Source organism: Protopterus annectens, chromosome 8.part0 (genome assembly GCF_019279795.1).
Source record: "Protopterus annectens isolate FY-2018-M chromosome 8.part0, PAN1.0, whole genome shotgun sequence".
In the NCBI taxonomy this organism is placed as follows: Eukaryota; Metazoa; Chordata; order Ceratodontiformes; family Protopteridae; genus Protopterus; species Protopterus annectens.
The window spans coordinates 805,718,548-805,742,320 of NC_056741.1; the positions used below are offsets into that span (position 1 = coordinate 805,718,548).

At 40.7% G+C, this 23,773-nt stretch overlaps 1 protein-coding gene across 1 annotated transcript in view; it reads right to left on the bottom strand.

Moving 5' to 3' along the window:
* Positions 1-23,773, bottom strand: part of ATP6AP1 (ATPase H+ transporting accessory protein 1) — a gene marked incomplete in the record, with an annotated part of 333,375 nt that overhangs the window by 265,558 nt on the left and 44,044 nt on the right. Inside the window, 1 exon segment of the mRNA XM_044080269.1 lies at positions 3,648-3,722. Within this exon segment, the coding sequence (XP_043936204.1) occupies positions 3,648-3,722 (75 nt within the window).

Sequence of the window (23,773 nt, forward strand, 5' to 3'; positions counted from 1 at the left end):
ATCTTAGATGGTTCAGATGCCAGACGATATTCCATGACTGTAGCTGGATCTTCCTCCTGAAAATCTTAGAAGGTTCAGATGCCAGATGATATTCCATGATTGTATCTGGATCTTCCTCTCTAACCAGAATCTGAGGAACAACCCTAGGCCCTTTTGTAATAATCAGCTGCGGTTCCCTCCAAGCATCCGATGCAGACATCTGCAAAGCCTCCAGGGATGTGTGAATCCGATGCAGACATCTGCAAAGCCTCCAGGGATGTGTGAGGAGTCGCGGCAGAGGAATCCAATGGTGGAGCTGGGCGATACTCCAGACTTTCACTAGCCTCTGTTGAGACATCTGGCAGAGGCAGTACAATGGAAGAATCAGACTAAGACTTCCTGGCCTTCTTCAAAGACATATGACCCTCACAGTGGCATTCCTTCCATAGTGTCTTTTGTTAAAGGTGTAAGACTCTTTAAATACAAGGCAATGATCTGCTGTGGCGACCCCTAACTGGGAAAAGGGAGGGAGGAGGAGGAAAGCTGACTATGGAGAGTCTTTGGAACAAAAGCCTGACAAACTGAAAAGCACATATGGTCATGGGAAGGACAGAGACAAAATTAGCAATGTTTGTGATGGTCTTTATGGGCAATCTGTCTCTCACACTGGCATTTACCCTATCTGGAGGGCATGAAACTCAACAAGCAACAAACAAAAGGAAAACACCCCCCCAACAGGGCACTTACCTGAAACTGCTTGGTTAACCAGCAAAGAAGCGGGTGTTCAGACCGACTATCAAACGATGATGTTCAGATTGGAGGCAAAAGTTCTGAGGATGGTACATACAGACGTAACCTTATGCCCTATGCTATACACGAGGAGCATACAAGCAACCTAAAGGCTTTGGTATACTGGCCGATGTCGGCCTGGCCGATCCCTACTGTAAACAATACTGTAACAGTGAAATGGAAGGACATCAATAATGTCTCTCGTCACATAAATCACAGGAGGTACGTCTCAAGTTATTAGCTCCAACATGGACTATGAGAGAATCACAGTAGTATTTGCAGTGTAGTGACAAGAGTGCAAGTGCAACTTGGTGGAGCCTGGTAAGCAGGGCATGTGTGCTCCGTACAAAATAACTCCTGGTTAATGTGTTGGTTTGCCTTATGGGCTCTGTTCTTGGGGATCCACTGGGTATAGGCATACGTTTAGTGTCTGGTGGTGTTTTGGTGAGTGCTTTAGAGAGATTGCCGAGGACAAGTGTTGCTGTTTATAGGCTTAGGAGTTCTTTGAAGTTTGGGAAGATTGCTTTTTTCTTCAGAGTGTGTAGGTGTAGGTGTGTGTAGGTGTGTGTGTAGGTGTGCGAGTGTAGGTGTGTGTGTGTGTGTGTAGGTGTGTAGGTGTGTGTAGGTGTGTAGGTGTGTGTAGGTGTGTAGGTGTGTGTGTAGGTGTGTAGGTGTGTGTGTGTGTAGGTGTGTGTGTGTGTAGGTGTGTGTGTGTGTAGGTGTGTGTGTGTTTTCTTGACAACCTTATTTGTATGCAAGATTTGTTCCACCAGTGAAGTTGTGTATGTACATCACTTGCCTACTGTGTTAGTTTCATTAAGGACAAAATGGTTGTCTGAATATGAGACAATTGCTACATTGTCCGAGAATGCCCATATCCATCAAGCTGGCTACAGAGACATTTGGAAACATATCCATGTTGTCCAGACCTGTACTTGGGTTGACTACTGTAGGTTGTGGATTGGGTTATACCACTTTCTCCATGGGCAGCCTCTGAGGTTTGTCAGAAGACCAGGTGAGATTGTGCTAAGATTTGTGATAAGCTTGTCTCTGAACAATGGTTTTGTTTTAGCTGCACTAAGTTACAGGATTTTGTTCTAAGGTTAGTTTTATTAATAAAATTTGCTACCTAATTTACTACCTAGGTGCTTGCGTCTGTACAGGGCACTTCTAACCTCTTGACGTTAAAAGCACCAAAAAAAGATTGCTTGAGAGAGACAACAAAATAACAGACTACAAGTTCAAGGCAATTTCAAGTATTAGGGACTTTTAAAATGATTTAAGGGCAAAAACAAACAAAGCCGAAATAAAGCAGTAGCATTCAATCAGTTAACTGAAATGCAAAACCATAAAGCACTTATCTGCCAAGGATGAACCAGTTAAAGCAAACCTTATTAAAAAGGGACACAAACTTTTGAAAGGCAATTTTGTCCTAAATATAAATTACTCTGACTTGTAGCTGAAAATCCAAGACTAATATAACAGCAGCAAACAGTTTAAAACATCGACCATTCATGACATACAAAAGACACTGCTGTGCACACTTATTTGTGATGAATGCTGTCTTCCATTACCAGACATGCACATTCCGGCTTCCATTCTAAATAAGGAGGGCAAACAGAAACACATTGGGCACTCAAATGAAATATACTGTGTAAGCAACAAAGCTAAAAACAACCTTACTGATGCAGCACATTTCCTCCTTAAAGCATGTAGGCAATAAATACACACAACTATATATCTGGGGTAATAGCAGTACACATACCCTTAGCAACTAAGAACTGTAAACCAGTTTTATGGGAAAAGGGCTGTTGGCCAAAACTGGAAAATTCCATTCACTTTATGCAAATAATGCTTTGGCTCTTCTACTTCCAGACACTTCAAAGTATAAAAGCACAATTAAGACCTAGATACAATGCCTCATCCTGTCCCCCCATCCATATACCAAGTCCACCCTCACTCTCACCATACGTACACCAAGTCAACCCTCACTCTCGCCATGCTGTCTTCTGGCAATGCTTTTTCAAGAGTACCCCAACATTCCACCTGGGACCAGAATCCATGACTTAAGTTCAAAGGCAGACACGCTAGCAAATGTACCACACTAACTTTTCAAAAATAAGCCCAATGCACATAGCAAACTTACCTACAATTTCAAAGTCTCTCTTTACTACTTAATCCTTTGTTCTGTACCCACAGTAACTAACACTGTAACAATGCTAAACACACACTTAAGGACTAAATGTAACCAAAACAATCACAGCTTTAAAAAATTCAACCAGCACAAAGCTATCACCATGCGCAAAGATTCACACATGGAAACATTTACTGGCAGGGTTTACAGCCTATGGTTTTGGACACAGAAAAGGAGGTTCCATAATTTTAAACATCATATTGCTTTCCTGCTGAAAACAGCAGTATTTTTTCCATAACCACACAAGATAACAATGTCAATCTAACATTTCCCAAATGCAGAGAAGACCCTCTATACAAATGAGAGAAGGCCTCACTTATAATACCTTGCATCGGATTGTCTGGCTTGTGTTCAAATACTGAAAGTCAGATCAAAGCAGCTGTTTTTTAGCTAGCTGCACATATGACACCCGCATTCCACAAACAAGCAGGTCTCAACTTTCAATAATTTGACAAATGAAAATGGCTACACAAAGTACACCGGTGGCATCATCACTAGACAATCATAAACCACCACCACCACTGCAAAAAACAAAAAAAAATGACTCAGAAAGAGTGAACAGCACAACACTATTCAACCAGCTGCATGCTTATATCAGCAGACACCATGCTTGATCTAACAGCCACCATTTTCAGGTTTGCATTACAATTTAATTTTGCAGTCAACGTTTTGATAGTGTACTTACCTCCAGATTTGAGAAGACACTGTCTTGTTTGTTGCCATAAACTCCTCCGTACAGGGTAAAATCATCAATACTCATCTAAAAGGTACAAGAAACAAAATGTAACATCCTGCAAAACTGATCTTCAAAATTAATGCGAAAAAAAACTGATCCACTTTAAGCAATGTAAATGACTTCAGCACGGAGATTCATTCTCCTATATGATCTGTGGATCCCACTGCTGATTAACTCTGATAATGCTGCAACAACCTACAAGTAGTTTAATTTTTCACTTCTACAGTCCAGTACCTTTTGATGTCAAGTTAGTCAGAAAATATAGCAAAAGGTGTTGGAATCATGACCTGAACCAACAACAAAATAACGGGCCGAATTGCCTATTCATAGTAAGGCCTTACTAAAGTTTAATGCGACTGGCTGCAAAAAAAAATTCACTAGAAAAAAAGATATCAAAATCTAAACCAACTACAATTGGAATAATGAGTACTGTCAATGAGATAAAAGAAATGAAGATATCTTTAGAAAAGGGACCAAGCAAATTACATAGAAGTGGAATTTGTGGGATCAGTGCATATAGAAGAACATTTAAGAGGAGTGATGTCATAAACATACAGGAATTAAACACTTTATGCACTGCTGAAATCAATAACTGTTAAAATGAAAACAGACGTATACTGCATGAAAACAATGATAACTTTTCACTGGATTGTTTTCAATTATGTATGCATATTTATATTATTATTATTTAAACTCAGATTTAACAGAGATGTTTAAAAAGTAATTTCTACTTGACAGTTGCAAATAGTGTAACAATATAGAGAGCACCATGCAAGTAATAAAGTCCAAAAGGGTGGGTGCTACATGGAAATAGACTCAACGGATGTTGCAAGGTCCAACACTACATATATGTCAGGCCTTTCCACCCCTGGAAAGTCAGCTACTTCTCCTGTAATGACGGTGGATGGCATTACTGTACTTTGAAAATGGGATGCTAAATTTAAAGTATTTCACATTCAAAATTTAAGTTATGTCATTAAATGTCTACATATGCACAAAGACATGAACATTTACAATCACACACACACATGCCCAATCACAGCCATGTTATTGTATGTGTACATCTTGGGTGCTTATTTTGATCGAAAGAAATTAAACACTACAGTGCTAAGAATTACAACTCTCAAACATACACAGAAGCAGTTGCATAACATGATGATTACAAAATAGCCACTGCATGAACATATAAAACAACGTAGAGACACACACACACACACACACACACACACACACACACACACACACACACACACACACACACACACACACACACACACACACACACCTTGTAACTGGTGCTGCAGCTACTTGCTCAGGCTGTGTATTTAAATACTTATCAACAGTGGCTCCAAGAACTGCGATATGCAAAGGGAAAGAATATGGAAGGTGCTTGTAACTGCTGCTACTGCAGTTACCTGTATTAATTCTATTATCACTATTTTTTCTTTTAATTTCTCCTGTTTGCTAACCAATTCATGAATGGAAAGGAATTGCCAGCTCTAGTATACAACTTGGTGCATGAATTTTGGACCAAAATATGCACTCTTTTTTACAGGGCTCTCCTAATACATTAATGTCCTATTTTGAACACTGAGTGTCCAGTGGGGATCACGGATTCTCCAAGCTCATTTTCAAAGACATTTTATTAAATTTCAGTGTGATGACACTTTACACATCACATTAATTCCTCACAGCTATCCATCAGAAGATACAGCAATAAAAATGTGGTGGAGAAGTTGCATTACAGGCTCTGATCCACTAGGCTGGTCTAACCTCAGGAAGAATTCAGGTTAACATGGTTGAGGTCTTCGAGTAATGGAATGACTCTACAACAATTCGTTCGGATGCAGACGTGGCTGAGACATCCATAATTCCAAAGAAGCCATGGCACGAAACCAGAGTGACAAACTGCTGAAACTAAGCTTTGAAAAGTATTCCAAGGGAAATTGCATCACATATAAAATCAGTATCGCAGTGAAACCTAATCTCCAAGAATCACAAACAGAAGCTGAAAAGGGAGATTTACAGAAAAAGGCAGAGACAAATCTTGTGCATGTCAGCGGTAGTAGTGTGTGTGCGTGCGTGTTTGTCCCTGTCCAATCTAACTCGGCAAGGCAAGATTATACTCTTAAATCCTCATCATGCCTTACAGAAATATGCCCACAATCCAATCTGTCTGTCCTCAGCGACTGGACAACTACTCTGGAAACAACTGGATTACTACTGCTGAACAGCTCTGGAAAACAAATGAACAACTGACTCAGAACCTAGTAACAGGAAGCTACTATGAGAAGAATTCTATTCTCTCATATCAGACTTTGAAAAGTAAACAAACAGCTACAGTAAAGATTTTCTCCCAGTCCTGCCACACAATGACATCACATCTAGGTCAGCTGACTCTGGCATAACATACATTCAGAATTATCTTTTAAAAAAAAAACATACATTTGGTCAACCAGAACACTGACATTCAAACATGTTGCATAAATCAGAGTGATCATCAAAATACAAACTTATTTACAAAATTACAGCTACTCATGCTGGCATATATAACACAGGGCAATTTACAATTATTTACAAAACTTCAGCCAGTCATGCTAGCACAGATGACATTGGATATCCTCACACAGACTGACACACTGTGCACATTCCATCAAACACAGCTGGACTAAAATGTTGAAGCTCTATCCACCTCTCTAGCAGAATGAGACTCTGGACATTAAATGTGGCTGGCCCAGTCTGTTAAGGCACAAGACAATGCAACTGTCCAAACAATAAAACAAGCCAAATCTGGACACAGTTTGTCCTTTACCCAAAGACTAGAGCTGTTAATGCACTCAAAGCATGGAAGAAATTATCACCAGGCATAAACAGTCAGGGAAAAAATGGCAGATAACTGTCACTTTTGGTCAGGATATACAAGTCACGGAAAGAAAGGAAAAAACTGTTCACAGGATTAGCTCCTGAAGAAGCAGCTTTAAATGGAAAACAAACATGGTGGACATGCCACAAGAGGGTGAAAGTGAAAAGCTGCAACACATTTAATAAAAGCAGCTGTCATCAGAAGCAGCGTCTTCATGACAGGCACTTAAGTTCACCAATTCTTCATTCTCCAAGGGAAGAGGGTTAAGCTTCTAGCAAAATATCATATGTTCATAGGTTGGTACTAGACTATCAGCCCTGATGGCCTATGCAAGCCTAGCCATAACATTTCCCTGGCTATTTCTTCCCACAGTATTTACTTTCTTGGACCCCTGTCTAGCAGGGCAACTGACGTGATCCCCGGGGTGAATTTCCCATCTCCCATCCAATCATCAAGGTTCCTTTTGAAGAGGGCCAAAGAGGCGCTCTACTTGACATGTATAGGCAGTCCATTCCAGAGTCTGGGGAGTCTCTGGGTCAGGAACCTATCCCTCAAACATCATGGTGCCACAGAAGGGGCAAATCCTTAATGAGATCAAAGAAAAAAAAAAAAAAAAAAAATGAATACCTTTCAGGAATATCAAAGTCTAAGGAAACCAGAAACGAACCATCTTATCTCTAAGGAAGTGGAAGAGTTATTTTTCCCTCATTTGTTGAGGTCAGATTTAAAACAGAAGAAAAAAAAGAAGAAACAGACCCAAAACAAAATCCAGTCCTTTGTCTTACTCGGAGAAATAGAAGCACGTCATATTTTGGGTGCAAGTTTAGCAAGTGGATAGCTTTAGATAAATACTTTGATTGAAAATCCAGACCTCCAGCAATCAAGGAAAAATGTAGGAAGCAGGCTGACAGTTGAATTATCTTGCGAAAATAACACAGCTTCTGAGGACTTGCTGAAAGCAGACAGGGGGTCTGCCATGTATGGACTGGTGTAAATGTTAAAGAAACTAAGACTAGTCGAGGCTAAACACTGGCTGTAATATTTAGATAAGAATGCTCTGGTCTTGCTCCTGTTAACAAGTGGGGATCACAGAAAAACAGCTTGTCCTGGTCTTGGTCCTGTTAACAAGTGGGGATCACAGGGAAAATATGAAGTCAAACATGATGGTTGCTTGTGAATGCTGAAAAAAAAAAAAAAAAAAAAAAAAAAAACTATTTACCAGTGCACAGTTATTTAAAAAAAATATCAATGAAAACCACCACCTGTCACACCCAGAACTAAATGAGAAGTAAAACGGATATGAATGCAAAATGAGCCAACATCTGAATGTAAAGAATTACACATAATGCTTAGCTTGTCCAACAATGGCTACAACATTAAAATAGCACTTATATGATGCAAGACTAATGCACTTAATAAAAGACAGAAGGCTACTTGCTTTGCATCTTGGAAGATATCCCATTTGATGCTAGAGATGGGCACTGGGAGCTAAGAATGTCTGTCAGAGAACCTTCCTTGCAAGTACATTTGGATGCAAGATTAGCCCAAAGGTTAAATAACTATTTCCATTAGTGAAATGTTAAAAAAAAAAAAAAAAAAAAAAAGAGAGAGCTGAAAACTTAAGCCTTTTAGTAGCAGAGTAGAAAGCAATAGTCAAATAATTTAACTATTGCTTTAGGCCACTAAGATATTTCTAATGAGCTTTTATTACCATTATTTTTATTCTGACCGTTTACATTACTACTTATATTACATTGTTTAGTATTTTAAATGATTTTAACCTGGTGCATTTAAATTACCATGAGTCACGTGACAGTGCGGAAGCCACAGTACAGTAATACAACTAAATGTGCAATGATTAAAAGTACTAACAGGAATACGCTAAACAAGCCAAGCCAAATAATTTAGTTCCACATGTGACCTCTTTTTTCCCTTTTCTGCATCCAACATTTAATAATGTCAAATGCAAATTCAAATAAATTTGTTTGACGGACCTTTTAAAACCAGACAATGTGGGACGTTATCTCACCAATCCGGTTCATTGTCAGGCAGTCTTGGGTAAAAGAAGTGGCAGCAATCAAGCAGAGTGAATACCAAGACAGGAAATGCAACCAAGATGTCCTCAGAAGGAAGGAAATGCCTGATGTGCAAGATCTTCAAACATGGAACCAGGTTTCCATGACAGATGACAGTTGATCGCCAAGCATAAGTGTCATCAAAAATCACTTCTTCATAAGACAACTTGCCAATGTAAACCAGAGAGATCAAGTGCTGGATAATTAGATTCACTTAAGGTGTCACAAAAGGCTATAGCTACAATTATAGATATATTCAGTTGCAGATGATTATATATAAAAATTACCTACTGATGCCAAAGCAGACACATTCCTAGGAAAACAGTGCAATTAGTGAAGATAAAATTACTCGCCTTCCCACAGAGACACTCATAATGTGGAAGCCTATACACAGAACAAAAGTGGGGTCTAAAATGGTACCCTGTGCAGCAGAAGACGTGACAGGGTGAAACAATGAAATGTTTATGGAATACACATTCTATTGGGTATATGAACTGTAAGGTAAGAGGCAAGCCATTCAAGGACAGTACTCCTTATTCCATAGCACAGCAAGAAGAATCCTGTGGTCTACTGTGTCAAATATACAAAGATTCAGAAGGTGAACCACAGTTGATCCCTTGCTACTGAGATGTCATTCAGGACCAACAGATCGGCAGTCCAAGTAACATGTCTACTGCGGAAACCAGACCGAAATGCTCATGGATATGGTATGCATACATGAATTCAGGCTCTGAGCATACAACCTTCTCAATAATCTTAATAAAATGGATGCTACACAAGCAAAGGCAATTAAGACCACAGTAACCAAGGCATCCGTTAAAGCAACTGGAAAAAAAAAAATTAAAACAGCTTCTCAAAACCTGACAGAGTCCAAGACAGGTTAGAACAAAGTCCAACAGAACCCGTCTGCACCAAATCCAAAGCCACACACTCCACAAAAGTAAAGCAATCATCTTCTGAGGTTGTTGTAGAAAGGCACCCTAGTCTACAATGTGGTAAGCTTAGATGTGATGAACAAAACAGCCGTCTCACTTTTCATATAAATACTCTGCTGGTTGAAACACAGGCCAGATTACTCAGGCCGTCTTACCCCAAACAAGGGTAGCTCGTCAGAGGAGTTCTTCATGGACAGGAACACAGTCTTCACCTTAGACCCAGTTGCCAGATAAACCAAGCATTGTTCATCAAGCCCAAGCTAGACATCAAAGCAGCATGTGCATCATCACTTATGCTCAAGTCTTCACCCTTGTTGTCTCAAGTCATGAAGCTCTAAGAGAAACTATGGAGTATGTGGCTAGATGTGGACTGGATGCACATAAGCTGGGGCAAGTAAGTCTACTAAAGACCATACAGCCATATTACAACCTGTGATAAGAGTTCAAGACCTTCCACACTGGGCAACATAAGGTGCTGGTCAAACAGCAGAGCAAAACAGATCAAGTCACAGCAAACCAGTTCCTGCATTTGACCAACTGAAGGTTGAGGGAGGCTGTAATTGAGGTAAAGACAGGGAGACTTGAACAAGGTGATCAGACCAGGAACCAGGTCCAGGGTAATGTCCAAAGTGGTAGGTAGCAGGGGCAGTTACCCAAGTAAAGTGAAATCCTTTCAAACAGAAATTAATGTCCATGCAAGGACTACTGAACCATTATCGCCCAGATATCACCCAATACCAACCAGGTGGAATACAAGACGGGCTAAGAAAAATCAATTAACTTCTGAAGGAATGTTCTCAAACTATTTAGTGGAAAGTAAAGAAAGAAACCCACAGCTTGATCTTGTCCCCATGACATAGTAAAATGCCCATGACATAGTAAAATGAAACAGTAACATCAGATTTAACCTTGGTCATTCTCAGAGAACAGTGATGACATCTCAATTTCTCCCTCCAGTCTTGCCAGACCCCAGGTGGTGAACTGCAGTGAGTACAGAGGGAAAAGCAGCCACCACGTATAGTCCAAAATTGTCATTTAACTGCATCTCCATAATAAACTCCAAATTCACACCTTACAACAAATCTGAGATACTAGGTTTGTTGTATTGGAGTAAAGCATCCAAATATGGTCAGAAGTACCGAAGTCCCAAATAGCCAGCAGAAATATCAGGATTCACCCTTGGTAGTAACTGGTCACCCCTAGTGACCATCAGGCTCGTGAAAATATTAGCCTCCAACATCAATACACCTTTGGTATCTACCCCTATGCCTATTAACATACGTATCCTCCAACACAAATGGGGATGGTATCAGTATCAAATCTAAAAGGGTATAGTGCAAGAAGAAGGTCCCTTGTGCAAACTGAGTATTCTGAAAAATATAACATTAAATTAAGAATGAAAATTCTATACAAATTCTACTGCAAAAATAAAATTGTAAAATCTCAAAATAATAAAATGCAAATAACCAATCCAGTCAGTACATGCAGTGCTTCATCAGTTGAAAATCAAAAGATGCACACTGTTTCACATGGAGTACAATTACTCATTTAGGGGCTTGTTCACTTTTTAATTTTTTTTTGTTGAAAGGTCTACATTATTTCAAATGTTTGGTAATGAGAAAGTGTACACAACTCCTACCCACTGAGACAGACATTTTGGCATGTTAGATATGCTGACTGCACATTTCTGGAACTAGGTCCAATCTTAAAAGTCCTACAATAGTTGGATCAATATCCACAAGGGGGGGTTGCAGCAACAGCTCCCACTAGGCTCCAGTCACTACATTTAAATACATACATGCATTTCCAACTATACCACAACTCTGCTCCCAAAGCACACTAAACAAAGAACTGTTTGGAAATGAAACTGCAAGGAAGGGTCACATTCATTGCAAATAAGTATGTAAAGAAGGAAAAGGCGATTAAAGTAGAGAAGTGCATATATTTTATTAGCATTTTTTTGTTAGAAACATTTGTGTCAATGCAAGCATTATTCTGCTCGCTATTGGCAAAATGTCAAATCTAGTAAAAATGTTGTTTAAGTAGGAGTGAGTAGATTTCTAAGAGGTAACAATCACCACCTGTGGACTAATGTTTCACTAACACAACCGATCACACTACCAGGTATAAGCCAAAGCAGTTTTTGTTGCAAAATGATAGCCTGTACTTTCCAAATTCTGTACTGCTTAAGAGAGCCAATATGCAACACGCTTTTTTCTTTAGTTTTTCTTGTCCCAGATGTCAGGTGCCCCCAAATTGGTAGGCTGAAAAATATGCCAATAAAAAATGCATGCACAAAAACATTTCCTTCATCTACAAGCAAATACACCAAATAGGTTGTATAAGATAGAGAAGTGCAGATAAGTCCCAGCAAAGAAAAGGGGGATGGTGGGTAACCTGGACTGCAACAGTGAATACACTCTAACATCTACATTTATGGTAGGTACACAACTGTACTATGTTCATCGTGTTTCACTGTTGCAGTCATTACTCTTGGGTTGAATCCCAAAGCTGAGGAAGGGTGGCTGGGCTAAATAGGATTAGGAGAGGCTATGAGGCCCTGCAAAACTGCAGTGGCAAAGCCTGCTCTGGACTTAAAGAGGTAAGTGGTAGTGCTTTGTGAAGGTGTGCACTGAACTCCAAGTTGCAGCCTCCAAGACATCTTTGGTTGGTACTCCTCTGAGGAAGGCTGCTGAAGTTGCTGCTGCTCTGGTGGAATTAGGCCCAATGCCCTTAGGCACTGATTTGCCATGTTGAAAATAGCAGAAACTGATGCAATGGCCTATCCATTTCGAAATAGTCCGTTTTGAGATGGCCTTTCCTTGCGATCCTGCAGCATATGACAGAAAGTTGCTCAGTCTTTCTGAAAACTTTAGTTATGTCGAAGTAGAAGCGTAACTGCCTGTGTATGTCCAAAGAATGCAGAATTTTCTCACCCTTGTTCTGTGGATTTGGATAAAAGGTAGGCAAGTGAATGGTTTGGTTGAGGGCCACACTGGACACCACCTTAGGCATAAATGTAGGGTTTGTCCTCACTGAAACCCTGTCTGGATGAAAAATGACACAGCCGTGAATGCTTGTAACTCCGAGACTCTCCTTGCAGAGGTTATTGCTAGGAGCAGAGCTGTTTTCCAGGATAAGAATGTTATATCTGCTGTTGGTGCTGGCTCAAAAGGAGGCATTGTGAGTTTTTCCTAAACCATAATTGAGGTCCCATGCCAGAATTGGTGCTCTCCTCAGAGGCCTAATGTTTTTGGCCTATCTGAGGTACTGCCTTATTAAAGGATGAGAAAAGATAGGTGGTTCCGTAATGTAATGGGCTGAAATGGCAGAGGCATGAATCTTAATAGATGAGAAAGAAAGGCCTTGGTTTAGCATCTCAGTTAGGTATTGCAAAATCTGAGGGTCATTTGGTACACACGTGTCAATGCCTTGTTCCTGGTTCCAAGCACAGAATCTCTTCCATGTTTCTGCACAAGATTTTCTGGTACTGGGCCTCCTGGCCTCCAAGATAACATCCATAACAGCTTTTGAAAGAGGAGTGTTCTGAATGGCTACATTATCCACCATGCTGCCAGATTTAAGGTCCTGAGTTGGCTGTGCAGGATCTGACTGTTTTGTTGGGTCAGCAAGTGAGAAGTTTGAGGCAATATCCATGCTGGACCTTAAAACAAGCTCTTTAGGACTGGGTACCAGTGCTGGCGTGGCCAGTCTGGTGCAATCAGTATCATTTTTGGCTTCTCTTGTCTGACCTTTCGGAGTACCCTGGGAAGGAGAGGCAGTGGGGGAAAAGCATATACTGTTAAGATTTTTCCAGCTGAAGGATAGGGCATCCACTTTCCATGCTTGCTTGTGATAAATCCTTGTGCAAAACCTCTACAATTGGCAGTTGTGAGGGGAGGCAAATAGATTTATGTCAAGGAATCCCCATTTCCTTATGCTGAAGACTTGTAGCTCCAGTTTCCATTCGTTGGGATCCATGAGGTTTCTGCTTAGTTCGTCTGCCAGAGTATTTGTTTGTCCTGGCAGGAATTGTGCTTGCAGGTGAACTTGAAAAGCCAATGCGGTGTCCCATAAGGTCATTGCTGGTCTGCAGAGGGGGTAGGAATCTGTGCCTCCCTGCTTGTTTATGTACCACATGAATGTAGCATTGTCTGTCTATCAGTAACTGTCCTGGATGAAGCAAGTCCTTGAAAGCTGTCAGGGCATTTTGAACAGCTAGCATCTCTTTTTGATTGATGTGAAGATGCATCTGGTTTGCAGGCCATGTGCCCCGAATACATTTTTTCTGCCATATGGGCCCCCCAGGCATAATCTGATGCATCCGTTGTCAGTGTCTGTCTGGCTGTGGGTAAAATGAATGGCAGACCCTTGTTGTGGTGACAGGCTTCTGCCCACCATCGAAACTCCTGTTGCAGGCAGGGAATGAGTGCAATTACCGTCTCCAGGCTGTGGCAATGCCGAGTCCAAATACTTTTTAGATACCATTGTAGTTTCCTCATATGCAGTCTGGCATATGGAATTAGTAGAATTCAGGAAGCCATGAAACCCAAGGCCTGCAGGATTTTCCTTGCAGATAAGTGGGTCTTTGTTGCCAATTTCTTGAAGTAGTCAGTTGCTTTTGTTTGTCTGGCGTGAGATAAGCCATCTGGGCAGTTGTATTTAAGCTTGCACCCAGGAATTTAATCTAGAGAGGGCACTAGTTTTGATTTCTTTTCATTTAATGTGTACCATACGCCAATTAGTAATCTTTTTACAAACGCCAGATGCTTTAGAAAAATGTCTTTGTTGTCTGCTTGAATTAGGCAGTTGTCCAAGTAGGGATTTATTTGAATTCCTTTTTGTCTGCAAAAACGCAATTACTGGTGCCAGGCATTTTGTGAATACTCTGGGCGCAGTAGATAAGCCAAAGGGCAGTGCAGAGAATTGGTAATGCATTGAGTCAGCTATGAATCGGAGTTATCTTCGGCAAGATTGCCTGATTGAGACATGCAGGTATGCCTCTTTTAGGTCCAAACTTACGAGCCAAGCCTTCTTGCCCAGCATGGGCAGTAGCTGCTGTAGAGTCAACATCTTGAATTTTGGAACTTCCAGAAACGCATTTAGTATACACAGGTCCAGTATTGGTCTCCAGGATTTGTCCTTTCTGGGTACTAGGAAAAGTCTGGAGTAAAATCCTTGCCCCTGCTCTTGCTATGGTACTTGCTGAATGGCCCTCATGTCCACGAGGGCTCTAATTTGTTTTTGTGCCTCTACCCATTGATTGTGTGGCAGGTCTGGCATACCTTTTAACCTTGGTAGAGTGTGAAAATGGAATCTGTAGCCTTGGGACACAATGTTCAGGACCCATTTGTCTTGTGTAACCATTTGAAAAAAGTGCAAGTTTTCCCCCTAAGGGGGCTGCCAAAAGAAAAGTGTTTGAATCTGGCAGAGGAAAGTCATTGGGACGGTTTCCTGTAAGGTTGCGATTTGTCTTCTCTGCTTTTGGAGGTAGGAGCACCCCATTGTTTAGGCCTGTATGAGCCTTGGGGCTGAGATCTGCCTCTGGGATGCCTGTATCTGCCTCTTTGTGGTCTGTCCGACACTGGAAAGGACAAATTTTTAGAAGGCCAGTTCCTGCTAAACCTGGGTGGCTGTACCTGTAAGAAATCAGACTGTCTGCATGGATTTTGCTTTATCCTCCATTTTTTTCAACACCTCTTCTGCTTTAGTACCAAACAAAGTATCATGCTGTAATGGTGCATCTAATAATTTTGCTTTAACATGATCAGGCAGATTCTGTTCCTTTAACGAAGCATGCCTTCTAAAAACAGAACCTGTAACAGCGGCCCTGCAAGAGGCCTCCAGTGAATCATAACATTGCAAAGTATGCTCTCCCACTTGCTCAGCTGCATGCAATAAATCCTGCAATTCCTTGTTCTCTGAACATTCAGTATTTGTCAACAATTTCTGTTTAAGCAGTGACATTAAATATTGCTGATATTTAAGCATATGAAACTGACAATTTAAAGCCCTTACAGCCAGGGTAGCAGAAGTGTAGACTTTTTCCCCCATCTGTCTGGAGCCCTAGAATCCCTATCAGATGGGACAGGGTTTTTTTTGCAGTGGAAGCTTTAACCCCTTTGGGACCCTGAGATATAGTTTGGGTCAGCAGCAGGGTTTTATATAGGAATTTATGAGAATCCGGGACCCTGTAGTATCTGTCTGGCTTAGCAGGTGAGGGGGTAAAGAGTCAGGAGACATGCCGGACTCTGAAAATACATCTACAATGTCTAGAATAGGTGGAATAGCAAGGGGTCTGTGCTGCAGAAAGTCTGAGCCTTTTCTTAGATTCAGAATAATCTTGGCTCTCCCAGTGGAAATGCTCAATCATGGTATGCAGGGTTCCCCAAAAGAATAATCCTCAGGAGGAGAGGCTGAAGGAATGGATTCTTCAGCATCAGAATCCTCATAGGGAAGCATGGAGTAATCCTGTTCAGAAGAGGAATCAGAGGAAATAGAAACCTGATCAGAAGAATCATATTCTGTCCCTTGCCTAGGCCTCTTATCAGGAGGGAGATGGGAGCCCCTGATAAAAGTAATTAGGTCTTTGGCCATTTTGAGCATCTGTTTTTTAGGCATGGAAGTCTGAGTAGGAGAATGCTGTACTTGTTTCTTTGCCTTTAGAGCTGCTTTAGTCTTTGAAGCTGAAGATGGCTTAATATAGTTGTGTAGGTCTGAAGACACCCTCAGAAGCTGATGCCTGCTCAGCGGCTCCGGACCCATCTGAGGGAATGATTTTTGAGTATCCAATACCTTGAGTATCCAGAGGCCCAGTCGGCTCCACGCGGGAGTCGGAAGCGGCCTGTGGCTCTGAGGTAGCGGGCACTAGGGGCTGCGAAAGTGCCTCACTGAGAACCGGCAACTGGTCTAGCAGAGGCTTCGTCGATTTTGGACCTCGGATGCCTATCCTTTTCCTTGTCCTTGCATTGTTTGTAAACTCCGGTTGTCGGCTGGTCCGACGGCATTATATAATTAAATCTTCAGCCAAAGTAATGAAATGCAAAAATCGAACCGACGCTTGATAGTGTGTTGGTTAAATCTAGCACAAAACAGACAGCTAGCAACGTTGTGATCAGGGCCTAGGCAAGGAATACAGTAAGAGTGAAAATCCTTGCGAGGTATTTGCTTCCCACAAGAAATACAATTGTTAACTTTTTCTGACATTGGTCTGGAGCAAGAAAAAAAAAAAAAAAAAAAAAAGAAGGTTTCCCCAACGGGGTACTTGGCTTTAATGACTTTGGTTCTGAAATTCAGATTTGAAAATCTCAGGAGTCGTCCGACTGGCACTTGCGAACTGCTTTTGCTTCGGGCACCGCGCGGCAAGAAAGACTGAAGAAAATGGCGTCGGCTGCATCTTTTATACCCCTGGCGCACTGACGTCAGGGAAGAGGCGACAGGAACAGACGCCGGACCTAGACTTTGGAATTCTGGCCGACTGAGGGTAGCCTGCCAGCAGGATAACCCAAGAGTAATGACTGCAACAGTGAAACACGATGAACATAGAGAGATGTCGTGGTCTGGGCCTAAACAACTTTTTCTGACATCGGTTAGTGCAAGAAAAAAGGATCCCCAACGGGGTACTTTGCTTTCTAAGACTTAAACTTCAATTCGGAAACTAAACTCAGGTAGCGGCCGACCGGCACACGTGTGAACTGCTTCTGCTTCGGACTCCACGGCAAGAAAGAATGATTTAATGGCATCGGCTGCCTTCCTTTATACCACTGACGACCTCACGTCAGTCTTCAAGCGACAGAAACAGACGCAGAAATACTAAGTCTCTGGTATTCAGGCCAGCCAAGGGCTACCCCAGCAGGGATAAATTAAATGTGATGACTGCAACAGTGAAACACGAAGAACATCTGTCAAAAGTCCAGCCACTACAGATAAGAGAAAAAACTGCACATTTTTTTTTTATTTTTCCAGCAAGGATCTCTACCCCCATACACTTGGTACAACTTAATTTTTACTTTCATGGTAGCAGTCTCTGATACAAAGCATGCTCCACAAACTATCCTGTCTCAGCAAAGGCAGCTTTGAACAGCTGTTACCCCAGATTTTTAACTACGCTAATAAAAAACCCAAAATTACTGCTGTCACTATCAAAGAAGGTAGAAAGTACATTTGAATTAATACACAAGTAAAGGTGGAAGATTAAGGAATGCACCAGAAGTAAAGCAAGCAGTGATAAACGCATTCTTGATTTAACAAACAAAAATACAAGGCAGCAAAGTAAAAAAAAAAAAAAATGGCTACAATATTAAGGGTGATAAAATATCTTGCAAAAGGAAAGCTGCAACTCAAGGGGTTTCAAAACGTCTTCAGTATCCATGTACTGTGTGTGTCCATGACTATCACCATTTTAGTCTCTGCTATTTTTGTTTAGTAACCTCAGTATTGTTCGGCATTGTGTGACATCTAGATCACATATGGAAAACAGGCAACCTTGTGCATAGTTGGTCCATGTAGTCAAAATAACCAGATGATTTTTTTCCTCAAGTCAGAGTCATGGTTTCCCTTCTTGTTTCGGTCCCTGTCAGAAGTTAAATGAGGAACTTGCCCTACATCAGTACAGTGCAAAACCAAGCATAGTAACCACAATATTTTACAAAGATGGAATAAAGCTCGAGTGATAAAACCACCTACAGCTTGTGGAAAGTCAGACTCCCATCAACCATGTCACAGTCATGTGCTTCCTAAATGTAGTCAGAGCTGTGATGTTAGAACAGAAAGTAGAAAAAGTGGCAAAGTATACTGGGATGGGAAACTCCACAGGTTCCAATTCATCAACTCATTACAGCCAAGTGACACCTCCAGGCACTTCTCCAGTTCTCCTACTGTGCCTCTAGGCGCCAAATATTGTTATTCATGTTTGCATTAATAAATCCAAAACCATGCTACATACATGGTATCAGAATATTTTATCTTTCTTAACACAACTGTATTCATATCTGACCTCTGTCAATGAGTATTTTAGAACTGTAAGGTGATAACTTATTATTTTTTTTAAAGGCTCAAGCCACACCCACTGGGAGTTAAAGGTATATAATCAAAAAAGTGCTATACTGGAGGGAATGAAACTATAAATAAAATCCACATACTAGGCTGCAATAAATTTTGTTTAGTACTATCTTAGCAGTTCCTATACTTTGAATTTGAATGTTATTTCTTGTTGGGTTACTTAAAGACCGACACAGTTCAAGTTTCTTCATGATTCATCGCACTAAAATGCTTCTAGTGTGTGTGTTAAACAGTTATACATTGCTAGCTCAGTCTAAGGGCTCAACCAGCATGGAGGCAGATTAACCTCCCCACCATCAAGAAACCAAGGTCACAATGATTAGATGAACTACACAACGGTAGCAAGACCGCTGTAGTCACAAAAAAGTATGATCCTAAAGAGGCTGCATTACCTACAATACAAATGATAAAGTCCCAGACTGGGGGAGGGGGAGAATTGATGTCATCTTACCATTTTATGACCAGTAAAAGAAAAGTAGAGGGCATGCTTCATTACTTGTTATGGAAAAAAATACACTTGGGATGTTTATATTGCCATTTTCCCTCATCTAGTCACACAAGCTGTAGCACCAGCATTTATATGTAGATGTTCAAGAATGTAAACTGTCTCCTCCAACATTTTGTTCAGCAAACCCTGTACCAATTGTGTAAAGGATTAAAGTTTCTAATTATGGCCCAGACAACCCAAGTACAGCTCAGGTGCCTTACAGCACAGACAAGGAAGGACATATGTGCCCATCCTAGGGTGAAGAGTTGTAGGCCTTGGTCCAGAGAGGTGGAATGCTCCAAGAAATGACCTGACTTCACAGAGTAGATGCAGTTTAGGAGAGGAGACCAGAGCAAGGCATGCACGGGCATGACTACCAAATCTGGTGGTGGTGGAGCATGCACAATCATGATGTAGGGGTGTACATGGTCTTTGTAGTGAAACTTGTGCCCATGTCACCACTGGTGGTGGTACTCTCATTCATTCCCAGGATGCCAACATGAGCACTTTGTCCCAGCCAGGTGCCTGAATAATAGCACCAACCCTCTGGATGACTTTTGTCCTAGACTGGTCTTGTGGGTTCCCACCCCTACAGAACAAATGGACTAAAGTCGTGCAGGGAAGGGCTTGATGATTATCAAGCAGACACATGCGCAGACACAGACACAATATTTATATGGGGGGGGGGGGTTCTGCACAAATGGGCCACTGAGAAATAGGAGCCTGTAAACGTAGCACTTTTAATTCCGTGAAAATCCATATGAAAGTAGTCTCAAAGGATTGTCTGTTTATGCATCTTTTTGTATTGTACTTTGTTGGGCAAATCATCAGAGTCAACCCCCTTTGACCTGAGCAGTAGTACCTGTAGAAATAATGAAGTCTTTCAGTTAAAATAAGAATGCTTAAGGTGGCTCAAGAACTTTCATCAGCTGGAAGGCCAAGTAAATGTTGGGATCACCTACTCTCCACAACAAGAAGTCAATGCTGGAGTCCCACAAAGCTCAGTTTTTGGCCCCTCTTGTACTTGAGCTTCAATGACCGAAGGCAGGATTAACACAACCTGCTGCTGATCTGCCTCTGCCTGGCTATAACCAGGTCATTTCTGATGTCCAGAAGCATTTACACAAGAGATACCCACCATCACAATGCATTTCTGGGACAAACTATGACGACAGGACATCAAAGGACTGTACTTCATAGCCATTAGGCAGACTGGCAGCTATAGTTTTCCAAAAACTTCATCAAACTCCTCCTATGGCAGTCCATTGCCCCTATAAAAATGCAGGGAATAAGCAGCCTGCTCTGGCTCCTTCCTTCTATGTTCCAAGAGAACACCAACAATGTACCATAGCCTGACATGGGATGACAACATTACCAAGAGATGGCACTTATGAAGGAAGGAGAAAAGGAACCTTAGCATACAATGGTCTGTACCTCAAATAACTGCCATTGCTTATTATTAGGAGCTGCTGTGGCTTCAACATCTTAGGACAAGGTTCCTCCTATCACAGCTATGGGCTTCTTGCATAGAGTGGAAGTAAACAGTCTAGTCTTAATGTCCAGGTCCAATTCAAAACTGAAAAAAACCTGACCACTTCAAAACTCTTACCTACACATAAAAATCCTGAAGATGTACACAGCACATCCAGTCTCCAATGTATAATAAAAGGATAGACAGACTGAATACTAATCATACATAAGGACTCTCTGGGAACAAAGCTCCTTCAGTCTAGACTGAAATTAAGGTCTAATTTTCTTAGGAATTGTAAAGAATCCTCACTATTTCTGTGATCTTCTGGAAGGTTACCCCCCCCCCCCCCAACACCATCCATTTCTCCTTTCTTCTTCCTATAGGTTTTCTTGTCCGTATGAATGCATATTAGGGGCAGTATCGCCATCTGAACATTTCCATCCAGGAGTAGATGGGTGGGAATTAGGGTAGTACTCTTATTGGGACACACACAAAAAAAAGCATCTGCAGCCAGAGTTACACATCTCAATGGGATGGCCTCTCAGACTCCTGCATCCTTGGGATTTAATGCTGTGACCGAGGACAGTGAAACTTTACACTTTCAGCAGTTATGTGTTTGCAGGTCGAAGAAAATCATAGATTTCAGGTCCAAACAGCAAACATCTTTTGAAGGTAGCCTCTAAACAGTAAATTAACATTCTCTGCAAATGGGGTGAGCCACAGCCAGGTGCAACAGTGCTGTTTACTGGAACTTGCTTCACTGGAGAACCAGTCCACTTAAGGTGTATACTATTCAGACCACTGGACTGCCAAATGTGAAGGGAGTATAAAACTGGGATTTAAAATCTATCCTTAAAGTCAGTGGTGGGCATCTTCCCCCAAGGAATGCTACACGTCATCTAGAATGTCAGAGAGTCTTGTCTGAGCACCCCAGCTGTGATCTGCATAGTTTCTGGATACTGCTTTGGAGGAGGAGGAGACTGAAACAAGTGGTTATTCTCATTAGAGATTCTCTTGTGACGCTCATATGCGTGAATCAAACTGGGTAGATTAAATGTACAGATAAACAAGATAAGACTCACAAAAACACAGCTCATTCAAATATTACATTCTTTTACTAGTTCTCTTCATCATTTAAACTGTATATATTCTTGAACCACACGTTACTTAAATGTTACCTCTAAAAAGAACTGTATTGTTTCTTGCATGTTTGTAAATTTCTACTACGTTTGTATTTCTTACATCTGGTGCTTTTTACCGGGTCCCTATTAATTACTCGAATTTTTTACAGCTCAAATGTCATATGGTCGATACCATATGATCGAACTTTAAAAAGTTAGAAGGTGAAAAGCAAGGGCTCCGTACGGTGCAGAATGGGAAAATTTCCCTTTTTTGCACTGAAGTGCGATCTCGGAGTTGGTATATTTAAGTAGCGGAGAGCATGGGGGGTGCAGGGAGGATTGCCCCCCTGCTCAGACCGGTATTTTTTTTTACATTTTTTTTTTATTATACTTTCGATGTTTCAAACTTCACTTATATGTTGTCGAACACATGAGATTCGAAGTTTTGAAACTTTGAATATATAATAGAGACCCTTTTTTCCCCCGGGCCTCTGCTGAAAAAGGACCAGTGTCCATTCAGACTTTCCCGGTAAACAAATGTAAAATTAAATCTTTGGTTCATTCATTCTTTTGCAAAAATATGCAGATTTATTCAATGGTTTACGATGTTTGTCAGAATAGTATATCAAAATATTTCTACATTTATTACCAGTTCACATATCTAAATGAGTGACAGTCATTCTAATGGAAACGGAGCAAAAGTTTAAAAAGAATATAGATGTAGATGAATATCAGTCACATCCTACTAAAACGGTCAACAGTACAGTAATATTTGTGTAGCAAGGGAAGCTCAGAATCTGTATAAAAATGACTTGAACAATGTCATTCAAAGAGGGCATCATCCCTAGCTAACATCTTTCCAAATATTTTCCTATACTGGATGCGAACCAGAGAGTGAGAGAGAGAGTGAGAGAGTATCGAAAAAAAGTCACTGAAGTACTATCGTGTCTAAATACCTTGTGCTGCTAACAGATGATAGGAAGTATAGGGCTGAAGCACTATTTAAGCATAAGAGCAGACCAGTACCACATGGTATGACAGAATTCACAGATACACAGACAAGACATGCTCAAACAATAAAATTTCAGCATATAAAATGGGAGAAATTGCAAATAAAAATGCATCATAAGCACTAACAGGAAGTTCTTATAAAGCCATTATACAAATCCATCCGAGATTGCAAAGGATGTTTAACTTGCAAAAGTTAGGGAAGTCAATAATCCAGAACAGGGAACAGAGGCTGGCCAAGGAAATACACATTGCTGACACTCTGAGCTGTGCTCATCTGAATAAACAGAAGGAAAATCTGCTTAGTGAAGATCTCATGGCTTATTTCACTGTTACATATGGTTACCTATGCAACAAGAGAAAGTCCGAGACAGCTCAAAAGCTATACACAGGGCAGAAAAATGCAGATTAAGCCACCAAGACAGACAGTGGCCATGTCACTTAAGCAGCACATAAAAAACGAGTATGCTAGCCTTAAGATATTACATTAGTTTCAATTAAAATCCTTAAACAGTAATTAAATTCTTTAATCCACCACTAAAGAGCAGGAATCAGTTCACAAAAACCTTAAATCTTTTATTCCACAGACAGAATTGATTCTCTTAGGGCCCTCGGCTAACAAATGGCCTTTACAGTGTAATGCCACTGTTAAAATCCATCCCTTTTATACACAGCAACTTAAATCATTTAAATAATTAACCAATTATACAATGAAAGAATTAAATAAAAAATTCTAAAACTTTTAATAACAGACCCTTTATAAAAAACTTTTCCAATTACACTCCTTGTGCATACCTATAAATTATTCCTGTATTTAATTTAATATCTCTTATAAAATTTAGTAAGGGAAAGCTTCGATAAGGTTATGAAAAGAAAGGGGAATTTAGTAGGGTATATAAAAGAGGCAATAATAATAAAAAATACCCCATAAGATGGACTTAGACAAAAATCTTTATGTTTCAAAGTATACTTGGTTTTCTGTTAAACAGGAAAGACTATTAAGTAATTATTGGGATATACTAAAAAGAGAGGTGGCGTCCCCAACAGATATTAAA